We start from the raw sequence: 25,991 nt of genomic DNA, 5'->3' as shown, positions 1-25,991 counted from the left end.
TTGTATTTTTATAATTCTTTACAGAATTAGACATATTGAGTGATTTTCTTCTGTCTGCACAAAAAGTCACRAACTTCCAATACAGTATTTTAAAGATGGTAAAGCCATATGTAAAACCAAGAAAAGATTACTGATAAATTTACTTAATTGACAACAAACTGGAATAATTAACCTAATAAAACTGTGCTGATTATTTACTATGTACCATTTTGTGTGCAAATCTTCTTTTGCCAGCAATACTGACAAATTGGCACRTCCCCTCACTGCGGCTACAGCTGTACTCTTAAGGAACGATCCCCAGATAATTAATAAAATATCAGCACGAAAATCAACCTATTCCCCCCAAGTTAAGTCCTGTAAACAAATACCAACTTGGCGCTGATTTTGTCCAACTAAAAGCAGCTCACGCACGCACCGCTGAACTAGCTGCACGTTAGAGGGGCTGGTTTAAAAGGGCCGTTTCTGCTCTCGACCCGGGCGCGCCGCTGTCACGCGGCCCCTGCCCAGCGGACGGGTGGCCCGGCTTGGCCGCYGGGCCGAGCCCGGAGCCACGGGACCGCTCCGACATTTCCTTCTTCAGACATGTCCAAGTGGAGACTCCCATTTATCTTCCTAAGCCAAGTGCCGTGCCGGTCCCTCCTTCCTGCCTCCGGATAGGAATTTCCCAGTGCTCCGGGCTAAGGAGCACTGCCCTGACGCTCCCTGCCAGGGGCTCCAGGCACCTATTTATCAAGGAGGGAATTAACAGGAAAAAAAAAAATATTTCACAGCTAGCCAGAGCTTTCTGGCCCTCGTTTCCTTCGCGAGTGAGCTGAATTGAGCTAAAAGCAGCTGTTCTGCCAGCAAAACACGACAATGTATTTTCTATTAGCAAACAAAGAGAAATTATGTCGAGTAATGCTTTCCTTCGTTCCGTCCGCTTGCAACGCTCTCTGCTGATGAATATGTCTGACTTGGTGAAAATACGATTAAATAAATCGGACAATGCCAGGATGCATCAGTCTCAGTACCAGTTCCTCATTCAAGATGTGAGGTACTTGCCCCAATGAGCAGACCTCAAACTAATCCATGTGCRCTCTCAATTTTTATACCTTCTAATTAAAAAAAAAGCTCTGGTCTTCTTTTTATTAACCTCCTTATTTTTATTTACATTGGTGTAAATGTGAGAATTACAGATTTTACATCTATCGTCACACTCATTCAAAGCATTTCACAAAACTTGATGTCTGGGAAGGAGGGAAAGGGAAACAGAAAGGCAAAAGAAAGAAGACGGAAAAATTCCTGCCAAGTATTTTGACTTATTTGGAGCTCGGGGCTCTTCAGGCACAGAAGGATCAGGTAACGGTGAAATGAGTGCTACGACTGACACTTTCAGATAAAGGAAATCAAAAGGAACAGCTCTGAAATCCAGGCCATTTATAATTAGTTGTCTACATATGATGTTAACAGGTCTAATCTTAAGTAGTCTAAGTGTTAAATCTTCATCTGTTGTGTAGAAGTTCACATCAGACCCGTCTACTTGAGAAAGGAAGGAACGTCAGCCAAAGAATACGGTGATCCCTGCCACATCCTCTTTGTAAAATAAAGACAACTTTTTTTTTTCTTTTTTTAAAAAAATCAAGGATACCAGTTGAAAAGCAACACAATTAAGAAGCGGAGCTGTGCCTGCAGGTGGCAGTGCCACCTCCCCTGCACTTCCGCCCGGCACGCCGGCATCGCTCCTACGGGCTTATCCCCAGCGTGCCCGAAATCCCTCAGAAACAGGTACTAGGAAATGACAAGCCAACGACAGGACTTTTTCTCCCTTCTAACAGGGTCATCTACTCTCTATAAAATTAGCTGCACATAAACCGAAACAACCCACTCCTTTTACTATAGACTACCAGTCTCCTCATCTTCATCAGGTTAAAATTCAGAGATGAATTTTACCCCCATATAAATAAGCCTCCCAGGCATCTCCTATTGCACTCAGGCTGAGAGCCCAAGCGCACAAATTATGAGGCTGGGAGACTCTTTTATTTGGTGAAACACATCTGGCTACTGCAGTCTAAGGATGAAGCCCCTCCTGCTCAAGGAAGGACTGCTGCTGCCTAGGCAAAGCTGAGTCCTATCAAGGGTCATGCATGTGCCAAAGGGGGCTTTGTTGCAACTAAATTTTATATATGAAATATCAGACAATGCATCAGCTCATGGCTAAAAGAGAAAAGCTGTTGTTATCTTCAGCAAGTTAAGAAAAACAGTTAAAAAAACCTCAGCATTAAGGTGAACGTTGTTTCTGCTGGTATCACACACAAACGTTGCTGCTGAATTAAAAGTAAGCTGCTTTAAGGCATTCAACTGGCAAATGGCTACACCAAACGACTTCTCAGTTGCCAGCATTCAGGCAGCAGGCGCTGYGCGTTGTCACGTCCAGGTGGCAAGCTGCAACACTAATGCACATTTCCCTATTGGCTCCTGCAAGCTAAAGCAACCCAGCACTGCAAAGTTATTAAAAGTGCTACTGTGCATTACTGATGAATTCCTTTTTACTGTGTTCTTCAAAGACACCAACTATCATGCACTCAGCTGRGATTTATTTCAGCCTCTGTAAAAAACATAAGCCATTCTCATCATTTACTGGCACTTGATTTTAAAAGTAGAATTTATATTAATTCTGGCTTTAAGCTACAAGTTTCAGYCAACATCCTTATTTTCTTAACATAACAAGTCCAGATACAGACTCCTGAGTCAGAGCCTCAAAAAAAAAAAAAAAAAAAAAAAAAAAAAAAAAAAAAAAAAAAGGAAAAAAAAAACCCCACCCTCAATTGATCAATCTGAAATCTCAGTTTCAAAAAGCTGGAATTAAAAGGCATAACTTACTACAGCAGTTACTTTTCCCTTATCCCATGCAATTAAAACAAAATAAAAATCAAAGTTTTCTCTTGGGTTAGGAATGGGAAAAAATTCATTCCTGCAACAAGCCAGGCAAACTTCAAACCCCCAAACAGTCAGTGTGTCACTGAAAGTGCCTAAATTGAGATACTCCAGAAGACCCCAGCCTGCTTATCCCCGCACCGAGCCAGGCAGCGTCGGCTGGAGGCATCTGCGGCCTTTGGGCTGGGAGCCTCTGCCACGTGCTCCTCCCTGGCGTCACTCCCTTCCCCCCGACATGGGAAGGACAGTAGCAACGAACTTGAAACAGTTAAACGCACTGAATTTGTTGATCTTTTTACTTCCTATGAGTCATGCTCCTCAACTCGACCACTATGCATATAAAAATCTGCTACAACTCATTAAATAAATATTTCCATTTTGGCTAAGCAAAGGAAGAAGACTCCCACATTAGAGCGCCAAACAGGTAAAACAATGGAAAATGCTATAATGGTTAAAACTGTGCATTCCAGTGAGTTATAATGACCAACCTAGAGGGCAGTGAGCAGTATTATAGCATTAATATTATGACAGATGCAGTATGCATCCTTTGCCTTTGCTGTGGTCTCGAAGAAAAAAATAATATTTCCATTCATCACAGAATGACCTAATGGATAGCACTTCAAATGAATCGTCAGCAAATGCATTTTATGTGCTTCTATTTATGTGCATTTATTTTTACAGACTACAATGCATGCATCAGAACAGCACTTCCACCTCTCTATCTAAGGACTGAAAGACTATGCGCATTAAAAAATTAAGTCTTGCATTACCCCGCATGCCCTTTTCTTTACATATGGCAAAAGTGAATCATCAGACTTGCTTTAGGTAGTGTGTTTGACAAAACAAAGAATAAGATGTAGATCTAATTACCAGCACAAAAACAGTAGCGTCCCTCCCATAACACAAAGTCTTCAACCTTCTATCAAAATACACTGCTTTTTTTAGGGAARTAAAGTTAATAAATGCCAAGAACTACTGAACGAAATGATGGGATTTCTCTGCATTTAGCAAAAAGACTTGAAAACCTTAATCTCATGAGTCAGTAACAACAGTGGAGCAAGTGAAGATGACAATCTTGGGCCTATAATCAGTAAGACAAGCTGCTTAAGAGACCTCATTGAAGTGAACGTGTGAACGTCTCACCAAAGCAGAGATGATGATTTATGATTAAAAAGTGTAAATGTACTTCTGTGGTACCAGTTAAGAACAACTTGCACAAGGGCTTAAGGCAAACGGTTTAACATCACTAGAGTATAAACTCTTTGCTAAGTCCTGAAYGCCATTAACACCTCCGCATGCTTGGTGTCCCATCTAATTCTCTCCCGCTTACACCATTCCTATGACAATTTAAATACCTCMGACCCCTTTTCCATTATCAAAGTTAAACCTACAAACGTCCTATTTTTCTCTTGAGCCCCCCCTGTTAAAGATCTGTGACAAGGCCAGCCCTGGGTGTGACATGCTCTGCTACCAAAAACAACTGGCTAAGACAAACCCCAAAGACTATGCCAACAGGCTTTGTAGAATTCGGAGAGCAATGTTTCTCTGGAGAGTACATCAGGACGGGTTTTGTTTAATACGTGAAAGGATGATTCAGAAAAGCCAATGAAAGGTGTAGTGGCACGAGCTGCAGGCAAAGCAGAATTACTCAGGTTTATCAAGAGTACAGAAGACTGAAMGCTCCAGACACTCAAAACCAGCCAAAGTGTATAGGCAGTCTGGTGACAGAGGGAATTCAATGCAGACAAACATTTGCTAATGCCCTGAAGAAGCAGGACCACTCGTCTACACTACTGAGCTCTACATTTCTCACCGGGTAAAGACCAGAATAAGATGACGGAATAAGAGCACTCACACTTAACTGARATGATAGTCCAAGAAGAACAAAATCCTCTCAGATAAATCAGCATGATTCAAGGCATGAATGACTGARTGATATGATCTAGAAAAAAATTCTTATGACAAATTAATCTACAATTATTCAATACAAAGTTACATAACTTTTCCCCTCCTTTGGGGGCATCTAGCRTAACAGCACAGGTGATTATCAGAAATCAGACACTGGACGGGACAATGTTGTTTTATCCAACTGAGAATGACTGTATTGTTGTTGAACACCGGAAGAGTAACTAGCCTTAAAAATTCCTATTATTAGAAAAAGAGGAAAAAGGCTAAGAATACATACCATAGATTAAAAAAAAAGGGGTGGTGGTGAAATTCCAAGTTTTTCTGATACTTTTCCAACATAACATTATTTGGAAGTGCTTCCCACRTGCCTGTATTAATCTACAGGGAAATTAACTGCTCCATACCGGGTAATGTAGGGGTTAATTCTGACTGATGTCGAATGCCCCAAGTCTGTGCTCTGTTCATCAGAGCATTAAATCTGAAAGCTCGAGAGAGCAGTGCAGCCGTGCTGCAAGGGCTATGTTATAAAGTTCTGCATTAAAAATTCATATCGTAGGCTTGCCACAGTACTCTGCTCTGGCTGAAAGGAGAGCTGGCGGGGAAATATTAGACACCCCACCGTCTTTCTGGCAATTGGAGACATTCCTCAGCAAACAGCACCTCAGGAAGGGAATGAAAGGGCAAACAAACCGTGAAACAAATCAATGAGTTCAATTATCTCCCTCTCTCTCAGAAAGGAAACTTTTCATTTTTAAGGCTGCTTCATGAAATCTTTTAATGATGGCCCTGAACAAGGATGCTGGGCGCTCTGGCTGCAAAACCAGCGGCTTGGCGGTGCTTTCCGTTTGTTTTACGCAAGACAGAGATTCCCAAACACACAGGGCGAAGCGCAGAGCCGGGCGTAAGAGTCTTGCTGCAGAACAACTCTACTTACCCTTTACATTAGCATGATCACGTGGGATAACAGGCTGCGGAAAGYGTTCCCACTTTCCCTGAAGTGTCTCCAGCAAAGAGTGAGTTTAGATTTATTAAGATGGTTAGTTACTCTGCAGTTAAGTCATGGGGTCTTCGCCGCCGGTTGAGGCTGCGTGCGTTTCAGAGGAATTTACGGCAACTCAATCGGTGGATGCCGCTGTTCAGAGCGGTGTGTGCTGTATTTTTATGAAAGGCATATATGCCCCTCGGGTTACCTGTTTGACGTAACYGTTGCACTCAGGCAAGTTAATAAGCCAGACACTGTAAATGGGGAAATACACAGGAAGGGAAACAACAGTAAATAGAATTTTTTGAGGAAACCATGGAAAGTTACCTGTTTCCGAGTGCCCCCAACAATCATTGTCTAGCACCCTAAYAGAAAGACTCACTTTTCTCAGCACCGAATTTTAAATCAAAGGAAGGAAAAGGAAGGAAACTTAAGCTATTGGCCAAAAGTTGCCCTGGCTATATATGCACGTCAGTCCATTCAGAATAAACTGAACCCTGAAAACCGCTGCAAGTGGAATGAAGCAACTCTCTAAGAATGAAGCACAGCTCTAAGAAACACACTTTTCTTGATAACTTCTGCAAACTGAAGAATATGTAAGCCTTTCTTTTTTAGTTTTTATCCTGGGTTATACCGCTTTCTATCCTGTAAAGCAAATAAAAATTGCTTTGTTCTGAAAACTCCTGCTTCTGTATTACTGCTAACATCCTGGCACCTGAAGGGAAATAGCTACAGGTGTCCAACTGAATTAGGCCTGTGCTTGTTAATATAGTGGGAAACCAGAATGACTTCAAGCCAGCAATGCCGGTTATGAGCGGTGCAACCACAGGAGATCATCCAGAATGAGGTGTAGGAGGACAGGTTTATCATCAAGCAAGTGCAGTCAAGAGGCAACTGAAGAGATTTATGCCTGGTAGCCAGGACAAAACAAATTAAATCTAGAATAGCCTACAAACACTCACAAATAAATAAAAAAAACCCCCTGTCCTGGGGGAGAGGGAGTGAGAAGAGAGGAAAAGATACACTAACCACTTGAAAGCTCATTAGTTTCTGGGGGAAGCAACGAGGGGAGGCTGGTAGAGTCGGTGATCACAAGTCACCCAAAATCACTTATTACAAACCAGTGAAAAATGCTATTACAGAAGATTAGTGCTTTGATCAAAATTATTTTTTGTTCAGAATTTGTTACTAACAGGCACTTAAATCTGGCAAGTGAAAGTCAAACAGCCAGGTACAGCCTGGGCATCCAGAAGTTGCAGCTAAGTGAAAAACAGGGAGAAGTCCTTCCTTCTGCCCAGGGATGTCACTTCTGCGTTTGGATCCTTGCTGCCATGCCGATTCCCCTCCGAGGCCCTGACCAACCTCTGCGGGACTCAGTTTCTCAGGGTGTTAAAACAGGGGGAAGGGCTGCCGCAGCCCCAAGCTGGTTAATTAGCCTTTGCATAGAGCTGCCTCTGGAGAAACACACTAAATAAATGTTAAGGGTTAATATTATTAGACTCGCAGGATTGCAAATGCATTTGTTTATTTAAAGCATTACATGAATGCTAATGAAGTTATTAACAGGCCTGCATGATGTCTACTGTTTTGCTTGGTTTTGGTTATTTGTACCATACTTCATTATCCTTTTTGTTCCACGATCTGAACAATATCTTTCTCTTCCAAATCCATGAATTAGTTTGCAGTCTTGGTTCCTACCTCCTTATGTCAGTTTGTTATTCAAAGACATTATTTTAAAACAGCCACATTCATTGAACCTTTTTTTTTTTAAAAAAAATCATCAAGATAATGATATTCAGTTTCATAACACCAGGTATTTTCTGTGGCACASAAAACTGCAATCCCCCATGGTGTTATTGTCTTTTAATTGGGATCAGAGGATATGTAATATTTCTCAGGTCCCCTCTAAGCGGTGTCTGCCTGATGACCAGACCTTGCTGCAGCAGATAAAGTACGCTCCACGCTCCTCTGGAGTCCGCACAAAGCACAACCAGCTTGCACATTGACCCCCTCCAGCCTGCAACTGCTTCCCAGAGAAGTCTTCTTACTGGAAACGACACCATTCTCAGGCCGCTTTATGAGATAGTTCCTGCAACCACCCTGCGGCAAATCACTGCCCAAACTGTCAAATGGCTCCAGACCCAAATCCTCCTCCTTTCCTGCAAAAGGGACACCGGGCAGATACAGAGAGGCAAGCTTTGAGGGTGACTCCTGCACGCAATGCCACCACAGACACCTCTCCCCACCTATGCTTCAGCTGTAAACATCTGATGATATGGGTTAAAATAGAAAGCAATTTTGCAAAGTGGGTGGGGTAGATAGGTGGGAGAAATAAAAGTTTAAAAGCTTTAACTAAAGCTGCAGAAGCAACCTGTAAATCTACTTTGCTACAGATTTCCCATTCTGTAGTCCTTACACTGAGCAATCTGGAGCATCCAAAGCTCATGATGTCAACAGTACTAATGGATAATACAGTAAAAACAAAACAGAACTATCTTTATTTTTAAAACAACTCTGGAGAGGATAATGGCCCTATTTTTGTAGTAAGGTGGCTTACAGTTGTGATATCATAGTTAAATTTTAAGGGAGTGAAGGAATCAGACACATTTATAAATATATTTAATAAGACACTGAAAAATCTGTCTAACAAGGAAACAGCATATGGATACTTTAATGAGAATTGTGCCACTGACAGCGACTATAAACATGCTCCTATTCTTGGAAGCTCCTATTCTTGGAAAAAATAAAAACAATATGAAAACATTGGATGAATTTGAAATCTGTCTGTACTATCAGTACAGGACAGGGAGGGTAAGTCCTCCAACTCACATGGCTCATGGCAAGCACACGGCTTTCCAAAGGGAAAAAAGGATACTAGGAGAAGAAAGAGATTTTTTCCAGATTATAGAGTTTTGGGGTTTGGGACCTTTTCTTTCATTCTTATTGCAGGAAGCCGTCTTTTTCTATTAAATGAGGGAGCACAACATATCCTTGGTGACTCATTTGTTTGCTTGCACCATCGCCACCTGGGAGTGGGAAAAGCAGCTGGAGAAGAGTAAATGCTAATAAAGACAGCCTATGTCTTAAATGTGTGCTTAGGTAGACTACTGCAGGTATCGCCAGCTTAGCTTAGTACCTGATGAAGTGCTTTGCTTTATGAGTGGAAATCCTGTATACCATACAAGACAGCTCGACTTAATATAGAGCAACCATTTGTTTGTGATGATTCAACTGTGCTACAGCCACGCTAGAGGAGTTCCCATGGACATCACAGGCTCTCCTTGCTCTCAAGGACAAGACTTTGCAAAAAAAAAAAAGTGGTACTATACCAAAATACATCTATTGCTTTGCTACTTTGGACCCAAACGAACCAAGACTATCGTCACTTCTTGTACATGTACATGGAACGGATTGTATGAAAAACCAAGGTCAGCTGAGTAGGGCATTAAGGACTTTGGTCATGCTCAGAAAGATGTACCTACAAGAGATGGGTGCTGCTTCCCTGCTCCTCCTCTTCCTCATAGAACTTGTCCGTCTGCCTCAGAGAAGCCCTTCAAGGCAGCTTACAGAACACAGTTGCCAYAGATAAAGTGAGCTATCATGGGAAGGTATCTCAAAAACATTGGATTCCCCTCTTGCCAGRCTAGCAAGGAAGGCCAATTCATGCCAGCAGGCTGAGACTAGGGGAGCATGCTCCTTGTCTCTTCCACTCAGCAGACTAACGCTGCCTGCAATAGCCCAAAGATACCCGGCTCCAGCCAGAGCAAGCGAGAACAGACAGGAGCACACGGCCACTTCTGCCYCCTGCGATTTTGTAAAGACTCACGAATCGAGGAGGTGGGAACAGCAGCTTCTGCCATGGGACTTCATGCCTAGCAAGGTGCCACAGCACCAGTCTTAGTCAGAATGACCAACGGCACAGCTAGCATAACACCCTTGAATACAATAACCTCGTATTTATATAAAGATTTCCATCTAATTTCTCATCTCATCTAATTTCTCATCTCATTTCAACCCTGGTTAAAGATAACGCAACAGGCTGATGACTAGAATATGCTGGTATATCGCAAGGCTATTTTTTACTACTTTGAGCTATTAAATAACAATAGGTTTTAGGCTATGCTAGAAAAAAAGAACGGAACGGTCTCAGCGAAGGTTAAAAAAAGAAAAAAAAAGGGAAGAAAAAAGGATCTAGGGCACTTCTGTGCTATGAAAATGTTACATTAACTGCCAGGGTTACAACTCTAACAAAAGAGTCAACACAGGCGGCTACAACACTAACTCATACCAACTCAAAACGTTCCATTTATTTAGAGTTCCCAAAAATGCACACTTAAAAAAAAACACTTTTTTTTTGCCCATTTGTGGTTTATGTTTCTCATGTCTGCATATTTCTAGACTCCAGTCAAGACCAGATTTGTTGGCCTGGAACACGGTATTTATTCGTCAAGACTCAGTTTCTCTATCCGTAAGTAACGGCAAACACAAGCATTTCAAAGCAAGCTCTTAGTGCTTTGCAAAGGTGAGTAAATATTTAGTAACACTGCATTTTACTTCCCCCAGCAAACCATCCTGCAATATTTCTGGTTTGATTGTAGGCAAAAACAGAAATTTTACCAAAAAAAAAAAAAAAAAAGCAGCTGGTTTGCACAAGGGCTTTCAAGCCCTGTTTCACAGGACAGCTTTAGATCAACAGCAGAAACCTAAGAACTGAATCTCCAAAATATTCACATTCCTCTCCATAGCTAGTTTTTAAAGCAAAATGTTAAACAGGGACTTAAAGCCTGCTCAGTTTTGCATAAGGCACAGTCAAAACCTTGAAGAAATATCTCAAATTCTAAAACATATCCAGAGTTTTCTGCAAGTTTCAAGATAATTCAATTTTTCTTATTCCCTTTTTACATTATTTTTCTTTAGGGAACAYAATCTTTACAGTAGGATTTTCCCTGATCTCTCATCTCCCCATCATCACTGGGGTTTCACTGATGGCAGTAAGACTAGGAGGTTTAAGAAGAGAAAGGACTTTAAGAAACAGCCCACGAAGTTCTCTATCTCCTGTTTTTAGGAAAATCACTTTAAATACAGCAATAATTGCAGAGACAAGCATTAGAAGTTAATGACTCATCGAAAGAACAGGAAATAGGAAACTTTAAGACCTTAAAGGCACAGCAAAAAGGAACTATTTCATGTCCCATACAACACAACCATCCTAACTACAGTATTTCATGTTCAATCAGGGGAAGCAACATTTGAGAACATCCATCACAGTAATTATGTAATGTTGGAGGGAACAAGACTACTTTTTATTCAGTTTGACCCTGAGCACCATCAAAATGGAAAACTACAAACATTTGAAAAGTGATATATTGGTACAAGCTGATACTTAAACAGGAAAGATTTGCTACCCTCCCCAAAAAAGAAAATCAAAGTAAATAATTCATAGGCCAAATCCAATTCTCAGCATTCGCTGGGAATTATTCCACTGAAGTCAGAGTTAACCGAGATTTGCACCAACGTCACAGAATTTCCCATAAACATTTTAACTCCAATTCCATCATGTAACTTCAGGCAGCAGCAATTCTCAGGACTAAAACCTGCGTCCCCACGCTCAGCCCTGGGCACCTTTCACGCAGCCGGCCCGTCTCGATCCCGCCGCTCGGCCCCCGCCGGCGGCTCCAGGCGCCGAGCAGCCAGCAGCAAGAGCGCCCTGCACCCAAGGCAGCCCCGCACCACAGGCATCTCCTCCCGCTGCGCTTCGAGGGATGTAAGCTCTTCGCTGCCCCCCGATCTGACACCCAAGCCCGCTGCACTCGGGCGCAGGTCGCGGAGGAGAAGCTGGCCTCCACGTCTGCTTCTCGGCAGCAGCCCTCCCGCCCGCGCTGCACCAGCGCTTGCCCCCCGTCCCCTGCGGCCCCCCTCCGCCAGCCACCTCCGACTGTGCAGATTACTTGAGGATTTACTTTCAGGCAGGGTAACGCAGATGTAAATAGGCATTACGTTGTCCTCCTGCTCCTGAGCTCCTACCTATTTGTTTCATTAACATCTTCCACGTGGTCCCACTGTTATACCGGGAGCTGCTGAGGGCAGAGACAGCCTTTGCACAAGACACACGTACAACATCCGCCCCCCGCCCCGTTATCTTCAGCCTCACCGACTGTGGCGTCTATGATCATCGAAATAAAAGTAATATTAAACATTCATATTGAAATCCTGTGAGCCAAGTTTATGGATTCAGGCTCTCAAAACAATGAAAAACTCTCAGTTTTCTTAAATCCGGGAACTACAGCTCACRGGCTGCACTTCCATCAGCCGCACTCCGTCCGGTTCCAGATTTAGTTTTCATTAAAAGGTAGTGCAGGATTCAAACCCGTCAGCTGCATCGATACGGTGGGGTGATCTGCGATACTGTGCCAGTGTACAGTCTCAGCGATGCTACACCAGTACCTCCACCCTAAGCACTTCAAAAAGATTTTTTTTTCAGTCTATGTATATACACGTATCTATCGATTTCAGGCTAATCTATAAAAGGAAAAAAAAATCCTCTGTTTCACATATTATTAGAAGACAATTTTTTTTTCTAGACGTTACTGAAAGCTTTTTTTTAGGACTACTCCTTGTTTAAATAATAAAATCTCCTCCTCTCCATTGCATTTCCTAGGCATATACTCCTTTTAGAAGATCAAAAACCATGCATCTTTAAGACAGCCACATAAGCAGTAACAGTGGAGCCCAGCTGCTTCGACTGCCAACCTGAACGTTTTTTGGTTTGGGCTGTTTACGAAGGCTTTTTACTGCAGAGCCAGGTAGAGCATCTAAAATCCTCACAAGGCTATTTAACATTTACGGGGGAAAATGTACTATTTCAGTGAAATTCGATATTTTCTTTCATCAAAGGCACAGAGCCTCAACCCACATGTTAGCAGTAATGTAACAAGCCTACTGTATGTGCTACAACTGAGGAGCCTTTTCCAATTAGATTTCATCTCCGGGGGGAGGAAGGGGCAGGAGCAAAGAGGTGGCTCTGGAATTTATTTTAAACTGGAATCCAAAGCCGTCGGGCCGGGAGCGTTAACAGCTCTGCTGGGGAGCTCGAACACTTGCTGGGGCTCTGCGGCGAAACAGAAGTGGAGGAGCGCGGCGGCGGGGAGAACAGTTTGTCCCCAAAAGCGAAGGAAAGGCATACGGGAATGTTTCTTTTTCTACATGGGGCGGCGGGGGGCTGCTGCACTAGGGTGAGGGGAAAAAAAAAAGCACTCTTTAATTTTCCTGAAACTCGGGTCACAGTTTGCTTTTCAGTTCCAGCTTTGATAGGATCTCCAGATCAAACTCATTAGTGCTGCTTAAAGCCAGGCTCGCAGATAGGAACGTGTGGGACAGCAAACAGAATCGGTATTAGGCCTCCGGAGAGGATGTGCCTCTTTAATTGAAAAAGGCAGAGCAATCATTCATTTATTTAACCCAGAGATGATTATAATCTGAAAACCTTGAAATCCTCTTACACAACAACTGTTTTGGCAAGCCTCTCTGTGTTCCAACAAATATTAAACTGTGCTTGCCATTTGTCTAAGGAATCTTGTATTAATAAACATGAAGAAGAACACTTTTACCTCCCACACTCAGTGACAGAAGAAAACAAAGACCAGCTGTATTCATCAATGGATCCTTGTTCTGCACATAAAGGCTAATTACATTTTACTTCAAGCCTACACATGGAAAACTTTGCTGCTGCCATCTTGTCAAGCGCAGCTTCTGATACCCCAGCTGACAGACCGCGCCGCCGGCGCACGACGAACTTCGTTCTGCCGTTAACGCCTTCGGCGCCCGCCGCCCGCGTAGCGGCGCTACCTGCTCGCCGGCCACCCGAAGGGGGATGCGGACGTAACGCCTGCCAAAAGGGGCTCGTCTGACCGCAGATCGGGACGGCASAAACGCAGCTCGGCTTCGAAGGCGCCTCGCGAGCCAGGGGCGAAGCCGCRGGTCCGGGCTGCGCCGCGGCACCTCGCTTGGCGCCGAGCGCTTTGAACCGGGCCAGCCTGAAAACGCTACCAAAAGATAAATAAACAAGCCGGCCCGCTGATCTGCAGCGCCAGGATCCCAACAAGCGGTCACCGGGACAAAATCCAGACTCCTTCGCCCTGATCCTGCAGCCTCCCGCCTCCGGCTTCTTTTTCTCCTCTCCATATGCGAAAGGTTTGCAAAGTTACAAACAGCTAAGGGGCAGCTCTYCTCCAAAACTGAAAATGTGAAAAGTACTGTGAGCTTAAAAAAAGATTGACAATTATCTTTTTTCTTTTCTTTTTTTTTTTTTTTTCCCTGAAGGCATTCCAATTCATCTGTATCAAATAAGTGTCTGTAAAACTAACAATTCTGGCCTAAGATAAAAATCACATGTTCTTAAAACATGAAATTAAAACTGGCAATACAAGTAGCTTTTTAGACTTAGATCAAAAGAGAGTTTCTTTTAAAAAAAGAATCAAACTGTCTCTCACCATTTTTATTGGTGAGTTTTCTTCTTTCACCGTTTCTTCTAGCTTTTACAATTGAAACAGATGATTCAATTTCACTGTCTATATTCAGTTCCCTTTTCATGTTTTTCTAGACTTCCACATTGCAAAATTTGGGCTACAAACACCCCAGATGACTGTTGTTATGCAAGAACTACGCCTGCCATAAAAATCCAAAACAATGATAAAATATTTCTGCTGTTATTAGGTTCTACAAGTTTGCTTTCACAGTACATTAGTTTAGGAGATAAAGTACATGCCTAATGCCTGCTTCAGCATTCAGCTCTGTGCTCCCYGTATGCCAGACCCCGGCTTCACAATCCTGCCGCTACAGAACCCAATCAGCTCGTTACTGCACACCACTAACTACTTGCAGGTAATTTCCATGCATATCAGGCAAAAATCACGTTCAAGAGCGTAAGATATTTCCATGTGGATTTTTCTGGAGGAATGACATAAATAAGAAATGCTAACAAACAATTTAAAATAAATACACCTTTTGCCCAGTGTAAGATAAACTAGAGTACTTAGGGGAAATAACGTAAAAAAAATGAAGCAAGTGCTGTGCAAATAAAATATTAAAATGGGGGTGGAGGAGGCTGACTAGGTTCAGTGCCTCTGACCACAGAGCCTGAGTTCTGCCTTCCCGCATGGCAAAACAGCAACTGAGCCACCAGCCTCAGTTACAMGCACGCAAGGAAATAAAGCCAATTTGCAGTAATTCAAAGCTAYGTCAGACTCATCGTTAGTACGTGTCCCTTAGAAAAGGATGAAATCAGTGGAGAAAAACCCCTACTTTTGAGGACTTTGTAGGGAACTCRAAACAAACAGGCCTCACAGAGCAAAGCCAAAATCTACCCAAGAGATTATTTTTAATGGAGTAAAAGGTGTTTCAACACCAAATGCTCATTCTTAACCACTGTGGACTGAGTTTTGCAAGCGTCAAGTTCCTGACATACTCAGTGGGGAACGGGACCCTCAGTGCAGGCAGGGCCAAACAGGAGCAAATTAAAACTTGTTACCAATTTGACAGGTCTTGAAAACGTCTATTACCCGGACTCAGCCATAAGCCATACCTGAAAGCACTTACCTACAGACAAAACCAAGACCAGCTCCTTGCTCCTAGTATGCCTATGTTACCGTCCCCCTCTTGTCGTATGAAGGAGATTGTAAACAGTCTTCTCCTAGCATATTTTATGTACGAGAATGTTTGGTGAGGACAAGAAGTAAGGATTTTCCTTGCTGTTGACCCCATCACTTGCCTCCTGGAGAAGATGGTGCAGCAGTGGCAATGTGGGTGTTTCACCCATGCCTGTACAGCAGGCAGGACACACTGATCTGAAACTGCTTTTTCCTTTCCCATCTCATTTCCAGGAGAAGAAACTACTCTTTAAGACTTAATAGTGTGATTATTGCAGATGATGAAAATTCCTCCTCTTTACCAACTTTCCCTAAGTATGAAGAGTTCAAAGAAAAACAATAGAAGTCTGTCTCTCTCATTTCCAGCTCTGGTTGTTAATAAAACCATGGAATAATTGAAAACAGTAATGACAAGGACATATATTTCTGAGAGCACCATCACGTTCTATTCTGAAATAGGGAAAATCTGCAGAAAATTACATTCTATGTAACTTGGGGAGAATTTGCCAAAGTGGTGACTGCTACCCCAAAAGCAGAAACCCAAACCAAAGAACCCAGCTACGCAATAAAAATCTTTTACTTAACTAAATCATCTTTATCATATTTCTGAAATTACCCTAATTCTACATAAAATATAAGAGATGTCTAACATAGCATAGATATCATGCAGCAGCATGTGGACCAGGAAAAATGTCATGGTGAGTGGAAGAAATTATGAAAACTAATAGTCTCTCCATTGGAGACAAAATTATGCCAATGGCTTCCAACAAATCTGGACTCCTGAACCTCTTCCATCTCATCCGTGTCCAACAGACAGATGCAATATTAAGGGGTGATACTTTGAGGGAAGAAATAGGAAAAAAATAGTGAATTCTTACTTTGCAGTAGTTTCTTCATCGTATTTTGTTTTCAGATCAAATAGTTCTGTTCTGGTTTTTTCCAAGGCTAAAAGACATAAACACGAAGCATTACAGCACTGTAACAGCTATGAAAAGCAAAAAGACCACTCCATTCTTTTTACTCAGCTACAAAGTTGTACATCTCCTGATGAAAAATCTTTGCCCTATCTTTCTATCTAGACAATTATGACTTACAAAAAACATATCATTTGATTTTTCACATTTATGATTTATTTTTACATTGCAAAAATTCTCAGTTTCTGTTCTGCTTAACAAAGACAGATGTTACCCATTTCTTATTAAGCTGGCTAAACTGTTCATTCTACTGAAATAATTATTGCAGTAATTTAGGAACTAAAATTTCTTGGGATCTCAGAGTAAACAAAAACAAATGTGTCCAGACCTGGAACATAAGTGTGCAAAGACGAACAGAAAATTAATGGCAAGCAATTCCTAGGGAACAGGCAAGACACGCTAATAGAAACTAATATAAATTAGGTTCATACTGAACCCAGATCACTGTTATATCATAGTTCAGAAATGTGTGAAACCAGAGCAAAACACAACATGGATCACAAGCTCCATGGCCTGTTTTAATTGCAATGATGTCCCAATGACGAATGTGCTTCGTTGTTTGGACGCGTCCACTGAATTTACCAACAGACTGGCTGCAGCACAAGTGTTCACTTAAGGCGCAAAGCCCAGAAGCAGCTCTGATTCCCAAAGTGCTTTCAAGCTCTGTTGGATCTCTCTGCGCTTGCACGAGCTGGTTCACACAGTCCTGATCTGTTTAATGATCTCTGTCCTCTCAGCTCCAGTCTGATCATTGGTATAGGTCAGAATAGTGATGCCAAACCTGTCTGCAAAGCTTGAACTTTGTGTTCGGCTTCTTCCAGCTTTGAGGCTGTCGACATCTGTGTCTCCTGCAATTTTCTAGAAAGGGGAAAGAAGAGGTGAGGTCAGAGCTCATAATCACGATAAACAACTTATCTGTATTTTTCAAATTTGGAAGACAGAGCGATTAACTGTCTCAGCTATAATCAGACAACTGACACCACCACACAGACTACAAGGTGCTTCAATGGGACCCATAAATCATGCCACATTGCAATACTGTTCACACTCCGCAGTCCCACTTATTAAAATTTTAACAGCATAGCCACCTCATAACGTAAGCTGTGAACATTATACAAGAGTTGACTGCTATATAAATGACAACTTTAGTGCAAGGTTTTCTAGAGCACAATTTGTTTTGGAAATGTCACACACATAAAGAAAATTGTCACCAAGCACTCTCTGTTGTACAAAGTTAGTACAAGAAGAATGATACATCTCCATTTCAATGTCATAATGAAGAAATTTGTTGCCGTAAGTGATATACTGAACAGATGCGACAGCTGTTTCATCATAGCTGCAATGGATTCCAAATGCAGTAATATTAGCCACTMTTTTTTTAAAAAATGCATATTTCCAAACAAATCTCACACTGATATTTGCTATATAACATGATCAGGCCTTCCAATCTGCTCATGTTGCGCGTGTCCATYGGCAATACTGTCTTGCCAACGTGTCAGTTATCCACGTTTCAACTTTGTCTAGCCATACAGTCACTATGCTAAAGGCTAGACTAMAGGAGTTATAAAACTCATCTTCAGAAGGGAGTTGCTCCAATGCTTCCCAGGAGACACTGCTTTTTATGACATTGCTTTTAAGATATTCTGCAGATTTTAAAATTGTGAARTGGCTCATAAAATGACCAGCATTGGACCTGTACTATATAGGATGCATAAATTCATTCTCAGCACTGTTGACCATATTGGTAAGTATTTATAGTGAGAAATATGCTTCAATTCCTTTTATACCAAATTACAGACTTTGAAAAATTCAAAACTTCTCTTATACACAGTTTGTTATTCACATTTCATCACCTGGTATTTCATTTTATTTCTAAATTGAACACCTTACCGATGCAGCTTACATGTTCCTTATCAAAGAGGAACCACAAAAAGTGAGAAAGAAAAAAGAAAAAAAAAAAAAAAACTTTTCAGTTCACATGTAGATGTAGATTTATCCTACTCGTACCTGAATTTAAACAACCGACCCATCAACTAAAGAGCTCAAGTAAACTGACAGATTTCAACACTAAACTAAACACTATCAGCCTCAGCACTATTGCTCCATGGGAGAAATAAGTTAAGGGGAATTTAGACTGAACGAACTCCCTGTCAGGCTCCTTCGTCTTACCCAGTCAAATTTGTTTGCCCACTAACCTACAGGATTCAAACATTCCTTGTTAGCTTGTAAAAGATTTAAACTGCTTCTAAGATGCTTCCAAAATCGGTAATGAAAAATAAAATTGAATTACTTCCTAACTTGACACATAACATGCAAACTATTTTCAGGATTAAGTACTAATAGAGGAACACAGCCCCTCCTGGATATTAGCATGCAAGCATGGCTGATGCATCTTTTACCCCTGTTGTGGTGTACAGTGCTTCATCTGAAGCAGCTCTGGGTTGTTGAGATTGGACAACTGTACTGTGACCCACAGAGYGGACACAGCAGACCGAATTACACCATCAGCTAACGGCCAAAGATGAGTGTCCCAAAGGACAATACAGCTAACGGGGAACAAAAGTGAGTTTGCACCCTCCCGAAAATGACATCCTACACACTACTGCCAAGCAACAACCTGTCCCTGTTTGACTTCTGCACTTTCACAACTGTCTTTCTGTGCAAAGCAGAGTATCAAACAATTCTGTGTCGAACACACAAATCACTCGAATCACTCAATATACGAGCTATCTCTGCGCGCTRACCTGGCTGGGAAGATTAAGCAGGCAGATATGTCTCGCTTTCTCTACAAAACCTATGGGCACACGCACACACACTCACCTCTCCTTCTCCGCGAAATCATTTTGTAACTTTTGTTCTTTCTCAAGCGCTATATTCTCAGCTTGGTTCTTCAGCGTCTGTTCATATTCTCGGATTTTCTCTTTAAGTGCTTTTATTGTAACCTCTACAGAAAAACAATAGGCAAAGAGTGAGTTTACACAGCTCCACGTGGCTCCAGAAAACAAGGSTTTCTCTACCCTGTAGGCTCAGTGTGTTTCAAACTTTAGCTCTTCAACTCTGACACAAAATCAATGGATACGAGTCCCTTTGGAGACCTTTTACTCCCTAAATGTTAAATTGAACTTTAAACATTTAGGTTGAGAAGGATCAATGGAGTTTGCTGGAAAGCACAGTGAAGGTTTCTCTAACATGACTAGGGGAAAAAAAAAAATCAATTGTAAAATATAATATCACCTTATTGACTAGTCTCAAATTAGTTCGCTGCTGAGTGGAGATTAATAAAGTCCCAGTGTGGGTTTAAGTATGCATTTACACATAGAACAGTTAATTCACATAACCGTGCTCATGTAAAAAGAGGCAGTTTTACTATGGCTCATGCACAGATGCAATCTAACACTAATTGAACACATAGCTGGGACACAGCTACGTTCTGCTTCACAACTGATGAAAAATACAGCAGTTAAATGTTAACTGCAGTATTAACAGTAGATCAGATTCAACAGACACGGTGGAGGCCTTCATATTCGGTTACTGTAGCAGCTGGTATCATCGATGCTGGCCTTTACATACAAGTATTAATGATCGTAACTTTCTGCGCACATTTTCAGTCTTCCATAGGAATTCAAAGAAACCTTTTTCTCGGATAGAGAAGATTTTTGCATTTACCGTACACTGTAACGGATGGCAAAAGCAGCACAGACCTGGCGGGTTACTGTGRAGCCTCTGACGGGTGGTATCTCGTTACGTGCTTTAATCTGTCTGTACATAAAACCCCTCTAATTCTACCCGCAGGAAAGGGCAAAAATCTTCTAGGGCTTATAATAGGAAAAGCAAGACATTCTCCAGAGCATGCTTTGTAACAATAATGGAATTTGGAAAAAGCGTTAGACTGCCAGAAGACTCGCAGCTAGCAATACATTTCAATGCACTTGCACAGAGATGTAAAGTGTTTTAAAGGCACCAGCTTATTAGCGGATGCTATTAACAATACTTTAGGGAAAAATACTTTTGGATGCAAAATGTTTCTGCAGAAACACGGTAGATAGATAAGCTCTACTAGGAAAATTAAAGCCTACAGAGTTAAAAAAAACAATTTCAATAAAACCAGACAGAACTAAGAATAATCCTTTAAAAGTCAATGGGACCAGAGAACTACAAAATCAGACRACAAATACTTGGGGACAAGGTCTGTTGCACAGACAGAAGCCGGGGCCACAGGGACAACAAAAAGGGGGAACAGTTGGAGCCATGGAAAAACATGATTGCCAGCAAGCCCCCAAATTTTGAATGAATGAGCTGGATCTTTTGCTAGTCAGAAGTCAGATGAAGCTCATTACTGATCAACAAGTCATGCAAGGGACTTGTCAGATTAAAAAAAAAAAAGAAAAAAAAGAGAAATTCTTTTCTGAGATCTGGGAAGTAATATGAATTCTGCTCTTTTCCTGAATGAGCAAAGGATGCTGTATTATTTATACTGATGCAACTTTTGCTCCAGATACTTCTAGACATAAATATGCAAAACTATTCAGGTATATGAAGAAGCACTGAGCGAAACAAGCAGGTTCAGCTCAAATAATCTCATGGAAATGCATGCAGCTGCATCCTGACAATGTTTGAATGTTACATTGGAAAAGGAAACAAAAATGCAATAGGGGCATAGCTACAGGAAAAAATTCATAAAGAATTACGATTTTTTGACACAATCTGTTTATATCTTAGGCACCTAACAAGTCAATGGTGTGCTGGTCAAGCACAGCTCAATTCTCTATGCTGCTCGAAGACCTAAGTGCTCTCTTTACAGTTCAGGTCAGCTAAAGGTTGTCAGCTACTTCCATTTATACTGGTTTTGGAAGAAGTTCTTAAAAGCACTGTACAGATCACAAACACTCCTACAAACAAACAGATTGACTGATCAAAACACTCTYAACTAACAACAGGCTTTTTTTCTGGATGTTTATAATCCCTTTTTGAAAAACAATGTATAACTATTGAACRGGAGGGAAAAACACAATGCAAAGACTGAAGTTGCAAAACTCACTGCAGAGAGAARGTCAGTGCATATAGGATCAAATTTAAAAAGTCAATTTATGAACGGTTTTAGTAAAACTACGGGMGTTAAAGATCCTTTCCACTTTCTGGGATGAATCCCTGTGTCACACCTGAATGTTCAGGATACACAACCTCACAAAAGCCCTGCACAGTGAACTGTGATTACCGTATACTTCTAGCATAATTCTCTCAGGTTCGGAGCATCACAGCCCTCAGGACTGCACCTTTTGCAATCCAGACTGAAGCCTTGCAGGAAGGGACCTATCCTTTCTACAGGTCACATCCTCTGCATTAAAAGGAAATATCTAACTGCATATGCTCCTTTTGCTGAAAATGAGATGCAGCAGAGCCAGCTTAGATGCTAATACAGCCTTCCAATGTTACCCATGTGGATGCAACAGTTTGATAGCACAGAACAGTCTTGTTTATGCCAAGTGCCTAAAAATTTTACTGTTACCACCATCCAGAACTGAGCACTACACATGGAAATGACAAGTCCTGCATAGAGGGAAGCAGGTGTACAACTGAGCAAATGGTGTTTCCTGTGCAAGGAATGTTCCTCTGAAATGTAAGAAAACCTGAACTGTTTCAAAGACAACAGGCTTGTTTCTCATTGAGATTTTCATGGATTTTCATGTACCCCRGTTTCATTAGAGTTTACTTAAATAATTAAACAGCCTTTGGACAGTCTGTAGAGAAAATATAAAGCATGCTAAGTGTACTCTAATTACGGATTTGTATAAGGAAAAACAGTACAGAAGGATCCATTTTGTACAATTTTTTGTGCGTACGTAAAACTCTGGATATTGTGTGTGTGTATGTGTAAAATGTATGTACTACACGCATGCACACACACATTCAGYTTGCTGTCAGTAGGACAATAGCTTATTATAAAATATCTACATGTAACTTCACTATGTCAGCAGTCTCACTTTCAAGTAGAGCTCAAGGCAATAACCAAATACTTGGACGAGTAACTCCACTCCCTGGCTTGATCCTACAGAAGAAGAAACTTTTAAAGAACTCTGAAGAGTCTAACCAAAGTCATACATATAYGCAAAAATACAGAAGTGGCTATAATAGACCATTATACTTTGTTTACTGAATCCTAATCCTACCACCAAGCCTACCAGTGAGAAATAATATTGAATTAATCCCAGGTTTCAAACTTCAGTATGTATTAAGAGCGGATAAATGAATACTTTTTGCAACCTACCCTGATTTTTCACCTCAGCGAATTCCTTATTGTATTCCTCTAGAGTTTCCCTAAGTTTCTGGTTCTCTGTTTCAATATCGTGCATACGCTGAACCTTCAGCTGAAGCTGCTGTCCTAAATCCAAGGCTGGAACTGGATCTGAAAAAGAAGGAATGAAATAAAACATAAGGTAACAGCAACACCTCTACAACACAAGCAGTTCAGACCATGTGTCCTTCTCTATTAATATCCACCACAGGTCACACAAAGGTGCTGCTTCAGTTTACTTTTCCTATATGTTTCTCAACTCRTGTCCTACATACTTCTCCCCAAATTACATCTATATTATCCTTTAAATTGGGGAGAACCTGCTAGCACCAAGTATCTCCTTTGGGCAGCTTGCAAGTGACTCCAAGCTGCTGCACAGGTTAAAGCAGATGGCAAGGAGAGGAAAGAGAGCACAGCCAGCACGAGCGTGGCCTTCATGAGCTCAGGTATGGGGCACACAAACTCTGCTGTGCACCGTTACTATAAAATCAGCTCTCCGTTACCCAGAGCACGCTTGTGCCTTGCATGAGGCCTTTGAACGGCCTTGGGAGGGAACGTGGTCCCTYCACGTATAGGGCTTGGCTCCTCCTTAACCAAATGCTAAAAAGCATCTTCAAAACAACAGCGTATTTTGACAGCATCCTAAAAACAATGCTAAGGCACATGGCAGTCTCAAGTTTCGATTTTCTTCTTCAAAATAAGAACATCTGGGGGAAAAAAAGCAACCAAATCTGCACCTCTCGCCAGTAGCTAGTGTCCCTTAAATATCTCTGCTCCCACAAAAGTGAATTTCTCAAGAAAATTATACCCTTCTGCACAGCTGAGCACTAAAAGTTATTTGATTATGAARAGCTGCAATGTTTTTTCAAACTGGGTGAATTTAACTGATTCCATGAACCTTAGATTTCATAGCTCTTTTGCTATTTTTCTTATACTGTTGATTTAATAAAAATTAGAAATTATGTTATATGTTTGCAGTATTAATTCCACCACGTTCCCTTCTGCTAAGGAGAGTCCTTAGAATACACCTGCCATGYATGCATGCATAATTCATCCTGGGATTTCTTCCCAGTCAGGACAGGAAAATGTTGGAGTCCAATGGACTTATAAAAGATCATTGAATACATTTCTGTTATGGGCGCCAGCATCTCTTGTGAAATGGCTGCAAAGATTTAGTCTCCTGTTGAGGAATGCTAAACACCAAACTCAGTGGATCAACAACAGTATATATTAGGGAGTTCACTTAATTTTCAACCACCACAGTCATTAATTTTTCAGACCACCCTCAGTCTCTGGAAACACATAATAAGTCTATTGTACCTCTGTTAACACATTAAGCATGAGCCTGTGTGTTTTTTCAATATGCCAGCGTTGTTTCATAGTTTATAAAAGAATAGTGCTGGGTTATGTTGAACTCGGAGACATTATAAGTAGCAGTCTGCTGCATTTTGTTACTTGGTTTCTTCAACAGCTTATGGCATTACCCTRTTCATAATACAAAATCTAGGTTGCTTGTCATCTGTTCTCTGTACATACATAGTTTATGACTACATAGCTTTTTCATTTATGCTTTTTAGGCCAAATACTTTTCGTTATTATTATCTGTATTAAAATATTTATAATAAATCAAACTTAAAATGTTATTGTGGCAGAGACAGGGGGTACAGGTAAGGAATTAAATATAAAGTTTAAGTCACAGCAGTAGCAGGAGTTAAAGTCCCTACAATATTTATGTAGGGTCCACTTAAAGCACAGGCTGTCACAACATCAACCTTCTCCCACGGAGGTCTGCCAGCCTCTATCCAGAATGACCATTCTGCCACCCTTCTGCAGCTCCGCGTTTCTCCAAAGGAGCTCACCCAGGATATTCATCTGCTGAACGTGAGGAAAGGCTGGATTTTCTTGATCTATCTGCCTTGAATTGCCATAGGAACCTCGAAGTAGATCAAACAAGGATCTAAAGCTCCAGCTATGACATCTCTAGAAATAGTGTTAAAATGCCATGATGAAAGAAATTGTATTCTACAAAACTGTGGCTGCATTTTTTTTTTTTTTAATACATCCATCGTAAAAAGTTGGGACATCCACAAGATATATTTTCTTCCAAATACATAAGATTTTAATATTTAAATTACCAGGAATTTTAAGTCAAAAATAACATGGGCATTATAAAGTGAATAATGACTAAACTTTAGTCAAATTTGCAATCCCTGAGAAGCTTTATGTCCAAAATAAAAATGCTTGTGATCTTATAATTATTCATCAGCACATGTATATTTAATTTAGCTCTATTAAAGGTTAATGTTCAAGTAGCAAAACAGTGGCAGAACAAACAAAATGTAAAAACAGTCTCTGTGCATTAAACTTCAAACTTTACTAGAGCCTATTTGAAGGACCAGTGGCCTGCAGCCACTAAATATTGCTTAGGGACATTAAAAAAAAGAAAAAAAAAAGCATGGCTGAAGCACCTCCTAGATTTAATTTCTATAAATAACACTAAAAAAAACTAATCATTGCATGACAATAAAATGACCAAGACACTTCGGCCAGAGACACAAATGATTCATTTCTGAATGCCCAGCAATGAGCGCCAATACGCTCTTTAATCTCAAAAACTAAAAAGCCATGATTTTTGCATTTATAAACACCAATTAATCTGGGACCAATGTAAATCTTAGAGACAGACTGACTTTTTCTTACCTGAGTGGAGTGGATTTAAAAATAAGTAAAACTACTCTCTCCTTCCCAACATCCGCATGCATGGAAAAGCATACCTTTTTATATTAACCAGACTTACGAAGTGTGTTTCATGTCATTTAACAGGAGGTCACTGCATTTTTAAACAAGCAATGGACCAAAACTTTCAATTCGTTACACGAACAACAGGCATACACATTTCAGAAAAATCAAATGCCAACAGCACAGGGAAAGCAGCAAAAAAGAAAAATGCCTTTTCTGTCGCCTTTAAAGGAGAAAAATCATCTTAATTAACACTAAAATGTGGAAAAATTCATTGCAAATTATTCTTGTAGTTTGAATCTTCTCTAGCTTGCAAATAATAATCCCTGCTAGGCACGGGACACGCGCAAACTGAGGGAAGAGGCAGAGGAATCTCAGCCTACAGAGGCGCCCAACAAAACCACCAACGCCGGACTGAAGTCAGTCGAGATGTCCCGTTTGACGCTGAACTCTGAATTTGCTGCCAGCTCCTGCCGTTCTGCTCTCCTCCCCTCACGCCCTCGTTGCAACCCCAGGCTGAAGCCCTTTGCGCCGCCCTC

General features: G+C 41.2%; 1 protein-coding gene across 1 annotated transcript in view; it reads right to left on the bottom strand.

Annotated features, from left to right (window-relative positions):
- The window catches only part of CUX1 (cut like homeobox 1), a 198,428-nt gene that overhangs the window by 88,735 nt on the left and 83,702 nt on the right, over window positions 1-25,991 (bottom strand). Inside the window, exons 5-8 of the mRNA XM_085314717.1 lie at window positions 22,687-22,824; window positions 19,242-19,365; window positions 17,203-17,279; window positions 16,326-16,392 (exon numbers count right to left, since the gene is read on the bottom strand). Coding sequence (XP_085170843.1) covers window positions 16,326-16,392; window positions 17,203-17,279; window positions 19,242-19,365; window positions 22,687-22,824 — 406 coding nt within the window. The remainder of the gene's footprint in view (window positions 1-16,325; window positions 16,393-17,202; window positions 17,280-19,241; window positions 19,366-22,686; window positions 22,825-25,991) is intronic.

Source organism: Rhea americana, unplaced genomic scaffold (genome assembly GCF_003343005.1).
Source record: "Rhea americana isolate MKP2758 unplaced genomic scaffold, rheAme1 scaffold_111, whole genome shotgun sequence".
In the NCBI taxonomy this organism is placed as follows: Eukaryota; Metazoa; Chordata; class Aves; order Rheiformes; family Rheidae; genus Rhea; species Rhea americana.
Note: the sequence above shows the minus strand (reverse complement) of the source record. Positions and strands in the feature narration are given on the sequence as shown.